General features: G+C 44.5%; 1 protein-coding gene across 1 annotated transcript; it reads right to left on the bottom strand.

The window, feature by feature from the left end:
- Nucleotides 1–7084: 7084 nt before the first annotated feature.
- Nucleotides 7085–8552, bottom strand: TMEM256 (transmembrane protein 256). Its single transcript, XM_006922311.3, has 4 exons — nucleotides 8040–8552; nucleotides 7723–7754; nucleotides 7415–7495; nucleotides 7085–7320 (listed from the first exon to the last, which is right to left on the bottom strand). Exons 1-4 carry the CDS (start codon nucleotides 8122–8124, stop codon nucleotides 7177–7179), a joined length of 342 nt encoding a protein of 113 aa, XP_006922373.1. The 5' UTR covers nucleotides 8125–8552; the 3' UTR covers nucleotides 7085–7176.
- Nucleotides 8553–8793: the final 241 nt, after the last annotated feature.

The raw sequence follows: 8793 nt of genomic DNA on the forward strand, positions 1-8793 counted from the left end.
TAGAGGAGGCAGATCATGCAGCAGGAAAGACTTCCCCTAAAAGTAGTCCCTTCCTTTTGGTCTTGAGCAAAGGCCCCAGGTATGAGGATGTTCTGTGCTTTGGGGACCAATAGGCTGAGTAGCAAGAAATGAGTTTAGAGAGGGAGGCCAGCGCACATGCACAGAAGGCCTGTGGGAGCTGGGATTTGGCCCCAAGGGCAGCATGGAACCCACTGAAAGATTTTAAGACCAAGGGAGAAGGTCAAATTTGTGTTTTAGAAAAACCATTAAAACTGCAATGTAGAGAGCAATAGTGGAAGCATCCAGGATAGGCTGTGTTGGCAGTAGTCTGGGGGAGTGCAGACAGACAGAAATGGCAGATTTTGGAGATATTTAGACAATACAAAACTTGTCTGAGGAATGAGATGTGGCAGTAAGGAGTCCAGGATGACCCCAGGTGCCTGTTCCATGACCAGGCTAATAGAGGTGAAACCTATCAAGATGAGCATGAGGAGAAGCTTAGTTTGGGGAGCTCCTTTGCCCCTATGTCCGTGTTCCTCTGGACTACTCAGCTGCTCCCACAGCTTCAGTCATCATCTGCTGTAGACCAAGTACCTGACTTCTCCCCTGGTATCCCTAAGTGCCTCAGATTCTACATGGCTTAAACCATGGACCAGTTTCCACTAAAACACACAAACATACAGAAACTCAGTTATTCAACAGAAATTTAGTGAGCACCTACTGTATGTTAGACAGCATTTAAGGTAATAGGAATATATACCAGTTAAATTGACAAAAATTCCTGATATCCTGGGGTTTACATTCTAGTGGAGAAAAGACATAATGTAAATAAAATACATCAGAAGCCAGATGGTGACAAGTGCTATGAAGAATAAGAAGGGTAAAGAGTGATGGGCAGGGGTTGTAATTTTGGAGTGAACTAGGACAGCACCAAGAAGGTGATAGTTGAGCAAAGATCTAAAGGAGGTTAAGGATTGAGCCATACAGACTTCTAATTGAAAAGTATTTCAAGCAAAGGGAATAAAGGCAAGGGCCCCGAGGCAGAAGTATGCCTTACTTGTTCAATGAGCAAAAAGGAGGCTGGTGTGGCTAGAATGGAATGAGCAAGGGGAAGGTAACAGAGGGCACAGGAGGCCATATCACATATGGCCTTGTAGACCATTGGATTATATTCTGAGGTGGAAAATGTTGAAGGGTTTGGGCAGAGAAGAGACAAAAATTACATACTGAAACAGTAGTTTTCAACGTTAGCCACAAGTTAGAATCATTTAGGGAGTATTTTTTTTTTACTTATGATTATGTTTATCAAGCACTTACTATGTCAGTCACTGTGCAAAGCGGTTTACATACTTTTCTTTTTCCTGGCTTTATTGAAATATAGACAATTTCATTGTACAATTCAATGATTTTTTTCAATTATAGTTGGCATACAATAATATACCAGTTTCAGTTGTACAGCCTATTGATCAGAGATCCACATAACTGGCAAAGCAATCACCCCACTAAATCTAGTACACCTCTTCCCTCTTACATGTTTATTGCAACATTATTAAACATCTTCCCCATGCTACACTCTACATCTCCATGTCTATTCTGCAACTATCCATTTGTACCTCTTAATCCCTTTGCCTTTTTTTCCATCCCCCACCCCCCATCTAGTAGCCCTCAAAATATACTCTGTATCTATGAATTTAGTACTGCTTTTGTTGTTTATTTTGTTCTTTAGATTCCACATGTATGTGAAATCATGCAATATTTGTCTTTCTCTATCCAACTCATTTCATTCAGCACAATACCCTCTAGGTCCATCAAGGCAATATCTTTTTCCATCCTCTTCCTTTTAGTCTGTGTGTCTTTTAACCTTGTAGGCAGCATATGTAGGGGTCTTGTTTTCTTAATCATTTAGCCACTCTATCTTTTGGTTGGAGCACTTAATTCTTTAATGTAGTTATTTACATGTTATTTTCTTCTTAAAGAAGTCCCTCCAACATTTCCTGTAATACTGGCTTGGTATTGATAAATTCCTTTAGCTTATTTTTGTCTGAGAAACTCTTTTATCTGTCTTTCAACTCTAAATGATAGCTTTGCTGGATAAAGTATTCTTGGTTGTAGATTCTGGGTTTTCATTATGTCAAATATTTTGTGCCAAGCCCTTCTGTCCTGCATAGTTTCTTTTGAGAAATCAGCTGCCAGTCTTATGGGTGCTCCCTTGTAGGTAACTAACTGCTTTTCCCTTGCTGCTTTTAAGATTCTTTATAACCAGTGTTTTAAACTCTGCATTTGTTAGATTGCTTGACTCCATTATTCCTGGATCTCTGTTCTGTTCTCTCATATGGTTTCTGCTTCTTTGTCTTCCCATTTTGGCTGCCTTTCTGTGTGTTTCTATGTGCTCAGCAAAGCTCCTAAGACTCCCGGTCTTCTCAGTGTGGCTTTGTGTAGTAGGTGTCCAGTGGTACAGTCCTGAAAGAGATTCAGCTGTAGGTCAGGTTTAACCCCAACCTGTGTCCCTCCAGGGCCACCTGTTAAGATTCAGCAAGCAATCTCCAGATGCTGTGCTTATAGTTGCCTCAAGAAACCACACCAGAAACCGAGGCCAGCTGCCACCAGTGTGAGTCCTGGCTCTGTTAAGCAAGGAGCACCGGACTCGCCGAGGATACACCTAGATGTGGCTTGGGTGGGGCATGGATTGGGGGAGGCGGAGTTTCAGCGACTCTTCTGGGCAGAGTATCAGCTGGGTGCTTTGAAAAATACCTCTGCATGGGCCCTACCTCATATCAACTAAATTAGAATATCTGGCATGAGGTACAGACATAAGAACTTTTTGAGAATTCCCCAGCAGATTTTAATGTGCATCTAAGGCTGAGGACTACTGTATTAGGACACCTGTCTCTCTGTCTCTGTCTCTCCCCCCGGCTTTATCCACAGTGGGCTGTAGGTATACAACGACAGAGAAGGAAGTTCTTACAAAAAGCCAGGTAAGATTTGATGGTGTTTCCCACCAGGGGCCAGAATAGTAGCAATGGAGGTAGTAAGAAATGGTCAGATTCCAGTTATGTATTTGAGCCAACAGCACTTGTGATGGCTTAGATATACGTTGTGAGGAGAAGAGAAGTCAAAGTTAACTCAGGGTTGGACCAGGAGATCCTTCACAGTGTGGGCTCTACCCTTACTGTTTGGTCTTTTCCTGCTGCCCACTCCATCCTAAGCTCCAGGCACTCCTATTCTCCCTCTTGCCTTGTTACCAGTATGATCTTGTCCCTTTTTTTCTGGTGAGCTATGCATGCTGAAAACCTAGCGGGTAGATGGAAGTCTTATCAGTCCTCAAAGGCCAAACAAGCACACCTGAACATCTACTTGTAACACTGAACACATTGTATCAAATTATGTTTTAAAGGGTCTGTCTCCACTGCTGAAATAGTTTATTGGTCTATACAAGAAGGAAAGACTTAGCTCTGGGAATTGGACAGAAGTTTGAATCACAGCTTACCTAGATCCTAGCTATACGATACAGAACAAGTTACTGCACCTCTTAGCTTCACTTTCCACTAACTTACAGGACTGTTGAAAAGACTGGATGCAAGGTGCAGTAGTAATAGGGACAAATTATCAAGCGAGCTTTATTTTGGCTTCCTAAGAGCCTGGCCCATTGGTAGGACCAAAGCTAATGTACTAGAGATCACATTACATGGACGGTGGCCATTCCAGATGCCAAGGTCTTCTCTACCTGGAGGTTTCCTACTCCCAGATATTGTCTGAGATGGAAGATGGAAATGCATCAAGTGCACTGGACTGGGAGGTAGGAGCCTGAGGATCTAGTGCTGGCTCTGCCACTGGCATTCTGGGCTGCTTTGCAAGACCTCTCTGAGGCCTTATTTTACTCATCTTTAAAATGAAGAAATACTGTGATTCTCTAATTTGAATTCTCAAATCATGCCTCCTCCCTGGATATAAATCTTCAGTGACTCCCCATTGTCCTCAGAAGACAGTCCCAACCCTTCAGCACAAGACCATCCACATATTTATTTGCATCTTTCAAAAATTATTTCAGGTCTCAAATGTACTGGGCTCTTTCTGCTTCAGGGCTGCCTTGAAAGCTCTTATCTTGATCTGGAACACACCTCTTTCTCTCTTCATCACCTAACTCCTTCAGGTCTCCACTGAACACTCTGCTATACTGCAGCTGCTATAGGAGTCTGGAACTCAGTAGGGACGAGGGTGAAAGATAGAAATCCTGAATTTAAAAGTATGCAGATCATAATTAAAGATATGGGGCTAAATGAGATTACCTAAAAATCCTCTCATTTAAAGAAATGGTTCGTACTTTTTTGAATGCACATCTTCCGAAAAATCAAGTATGCACCTCCAGTATATTATAACAGACATGCACTTTAAAAACATACACAAAGATAGAAATGAAAAAGGATGGAGTTTAAAAATGTATACATAGGAGTTCTAATTAAAATTCGGAAACTTGACTTAAACTGCATAGAGGAGAAGCTGGCAAAGCAGCCACAGAAATAGAGAAAACCAGGCAAGTGGTGTCATAAAAGCAACATGATGTGTTTCAAGGACAATGTGGCCAACTGTGTCAAATGCTGCAGAGATTCATTGGATCTGGCAACCAGGAGGTCATAGTGATTCACAGGATCCTTCCAAGGCCATTTATGGGGAAGAGATGGGAAGGAAGATTGACCAGACAGGGTTGCAGAGTAAACCTGAGTCCAGATCTTTTTCTTGAGCTCAGATACCTCCCTGAGCTTCCCAACTACCTGCTTGGTGCCTCCACTTGGATGCCTCCCAGACATTGTGGAAGCAACATATCCAAAACTGACTTTATGATCTACCTTTCCCTAGTCTGCCCCTCTTTCAGTTTTTCTCATCTGAATAACAGCACCACCATCCACTCAGGTATATAAGCCAGAAATCTCCCTCTCATTCACCCCTTATGTCCAATCTATCAGTAAGTCCTATCAGCACTATCTTTCAAAATATATTAATTGGACTTTCACCACCCCTTCCATCCTAAGCCAAGCTACCATCACCACCTCGCACATGGACCTCTTTAGTGGCCTCCTGACTGGTCTCCTTGTTGCCATCCTTGCCTTCCTCTGATTGGTTCTTTACATCTTTTAAACATATAAATCAGATCCTAGCACTCTCACTTTAAAAACCTTTCAATGACTTATTGTTGCATTACAAATAAATTCCAAGTGCCTATCTGCGAGGCCTGCACTGACCGTCTGGGACTGCCTAATCATCTACTACCTGTCAGCCACTCTGGTTTTGCTTTCTCTAACTCACCCAATTTTCTCCTGCTTCAAGGATTTTGAACTGCTCTTTGGCCTGTTTTGCAAGCTATTCTTTCTGCCTAGAATATACTTCCTTCCCATTTTGTGCAGTTAATTTCAGCTTCAAATGAACTTTCTCTGCAATGTCTTTCCATCTAAAGGGGCAAACCTTCCACTGCCCCAGTTCTGCCGACTCCCTGTTCTTTTCCTTTAAGCACAGCACAACTCACAATGGTATATTTGTGTTTAGTTGTTTAAGGTCCACTTCTACTACTAAATGGAAAACTCCATGAGGGAAAGGATGACATCTGTCTTCTTCACAGTTGAATTTCCTTGTAATGTCTGACATATGATCAATACTTGATGAGCACTGGCTTACTAAATAGTGCCCCTTAAATATCTTCCAGTTCTCTACATGCCATGGGTGCTACTCCAGCCTGCCTTGCCACCTTTTCTGCTTAATTCAGAAACTGAAGACTCATTTAGCCCCATACTCCTCCATTCCCCACCTTTGTCTCTTTGTTCACTGTGTTTCTTTCACACAACAGTTTTTTTAAGATCATCTCAAGCACGGTGAAGCATTTTCTGACCCCTAATACATGATTTGAACCCCAAAGTACTGTGTAACTACAGTAGTCCCCCTGTATCCAAGAATACATTCCAAGACCCCAGTATATGCCTGAAATGACAGACAACACTGAACTCTACAAATACTGTTTTTTCCTATACACACATACCCTTGCTGAAGTCTTCATACAGGCTCAATGCTTTCTGACATGACAGGTTGCTAATGGAACGTGTTTTCTGTTCATGTCTTCTACTCACAAATTTCATGCCTTTTCCATCTTATCTAAGAACTTATCATGCACTGTAGCTTTAATTTTTGCAGTCTGAGGTAAAACAGCAAAACAAGCATAAATTCTTCCTTCTTCATAATTTCATGGATAGAGAATTAAAAGATTCATTTTCAACGTAGATCTCTGCAACCTCAGCAAATGTGTTTTTTTCCTTTAAGTCAAGAACTTTCACCTTTTCACTTACAGGAAACACTTTATAGCTTTTCTTTGACATATCCAAATTGCCAGCATCACTACTCTTGCACTTTGGGACCATTATTAAATATAATAAGGGTTACTTGAACACAAGCACTGCCAAACCACGACAGTCGATCTGATAACTGAGATGGCTACTAAGTGACAAATAGGCTGGTAATGCTGGACAAAGGGATGATTCACATTCTGGTAGGACAGAGTGGGACAGCGAGATTTCATCACACTACTCAGAACAGCGCACCATTTAAAACTTATGAATTGTTTCTTTCTGGAATTGTCTATTTAGTATTTCTGGACCACAGTTAATTGTAGGTAACTGAAACTGCACAAAATGAAATCGTGGATAGTAAAACCCCAAATAAGGGAGGACTGCTGTAATGGCACTCCTGTCCTGCCTTGCCTTAACCCTGACCTCTAGAATGAGTGCTCAATAAATTTGTGGAACGACAGGGCTGAAAACTACTACCCTACAGCAATCTTCAAATTCTAGTGGGCATCAGAATCACAAGATGAGCTTATTAGAACACAGATGCCCAGGCCCAAAAGAGGGCTTCAGTAAGAATCTGAATTATTTCAAGCATTCTTTATGACTTTGATGCCCACCAGTTTAAAAACTTTATGACAAGTTAACTAGAAGTGAACAGAATTCCCAGATCCAAAGCTCACTGATTCAATCTGATTAAAGGGAGGGAGTTCAGAGGTTGACAATCCCTACCCTTCCTCCTCCAAAAAGTTATATGAACAAAGACTCAAAAGTTCTTTATTTGCCTTTCTCTTTTAATCCCCTTTCGGCTCCAACTCTCAAAAGAGTACCCAGAAATTAAACACAAGGAAGCTCAAAAAGCCAAGGCAAGCCAGCCCAAGAGTAGAAGGCTCCCTCCCACAGGGGCCAAAGTTTGGACGCTAGGGTCTCCACTCAGAGCCTGGTAGTAAAAGCTGGTGCAGAATAAGGTGGTTCCAGAGGCTAGCAGTAACCCCGCCTGAAGAAGATACAAAGAATACAAGCTAGTAAGAAAAGGGCAGAATAAGGAGTGGGTGGGGCTTAGTCAGGGTTAGGCAAGGGGGTAAGATTACCCAGAGAGGCTTTCTGCAATGGGGCACCCCCAACAGGGCCAGGCTGTGTAAGAAGTGGTGTTTGTTGGCCTTGTCAAAGAGCTGTAAGAAAACGAGAAATGGAGGGACGTCCTAAGGAACGCAGGAGCTTGGATCCCGTGGGACAAAGTTGAACCTTCAACTGAAGTCCCAGCTTGCGTCTCCCTCAGGCACCCAAGCCTCAAGCTTGCAGCCCTTGTTGCTCCAAAGAGCCACGCTCCGCCTCTCCCCTACTTCCCCCAGAGACTCCAGACTTTGTGCCCTCATAGACTCGCAGGCAGTTACTTCACCTCCTTCCCGTAGGCATCCGGGAACCTGGCGCCTGTGGAAAGGAGAGGCAAAGGTTACTAGTCCTAACGCCCTAATATCCGGGAGGACCCAGCAGAACACTGGAGAGAAAGGGCGCCCCCAGGAAGCTTCTGACTGGTGGAAGCACGCATGGGCAGTTCTGGGAACCAATTGGACCAGGCTAACGACTTTAAAAGGTTTAGGGCTTCGTGGGCTGTCTGGTCTATAGGAGCCCCGACACTTCCCATAGACTCCGCCCCTGCACCAGACCTCAAAGGTTGCCCCAACCACAGTCCCAGCTCCATCCCTAGCCCTCTACCGTGTGCCCCGTAGGAGGCCAAGGCTAAGGCCCCAGCTCCGGACAAGGCGCCCAAGCGGCGGAAGGTGGTCCCTGGTCCAGCCATGGTAATTGGTAGTCACGCGCAGGGCAAACACCGCCCAGGCCTCCCAAGAGGCCAGCCAATCCTGAGCTCCCATGCAAATAAGGTGCACAGATGCCCAATCCGGGCTGTGTTCATTTCAGCGTCCAGTTCCTCAACCCGTTTACTTGCGCCTTTGTAAAACCTCTGCTGAGTGGCGAAGACGTGTGGCGGGCGGAGAAAGCAGAACCAGTTAGGAGCGGAGGAGCAGAGCAGTGGGGAGGAGGGCTTGATGGGGCGGTATTAGAGGATTTGCGTCACGGATTGGCCCACTTTCCAAGTTGATCGTCTCTTCTAACACCCTCCTCCCATCTCTGGCTAATTTCCAAAGATCCCGGTCCCCAAGCAAAGTTCCGCCCCTTTCTCCACAAGCTCCTCCTTTTCAGCTTTAAACCAGACCTCTCCCAAGCAGAGGCGGCCCCACGGATACCCGTCGCCATTAAACTCCGCCCGCTGTCCACATGGCTCCTCCTCCAGGTCCAAAGGCCCCGCCTTCTTCATATGATGCTCCGCCCCCTGATAGTTCACCCTCCTTCCCTCCCCACTAACCGCGAGAGCCTGGAGGGTGGGAGATGGGGAGGGGGGGAAATGTCTCCACCCCGTCCGAGTCCGCTTCGTCCATCCGTCGGTCTGTCCACTCCCGCCCTCTTGTAC

This window comes from Pteropus alecto, unplaced genomic scaffold (genome assembly GCF_000325575.1).
Source record: "Pteropus alecto unplaced genomic scaffold, ASM32557v1 scaffold398, whole genome shotgun sequence".
Taxonomy (NCBI): Eukaryota; Metazoa; Chordata; class Mammalia; order Chiroptera; family Pteropodidae; genus Pteropus; species Pteropus alecto.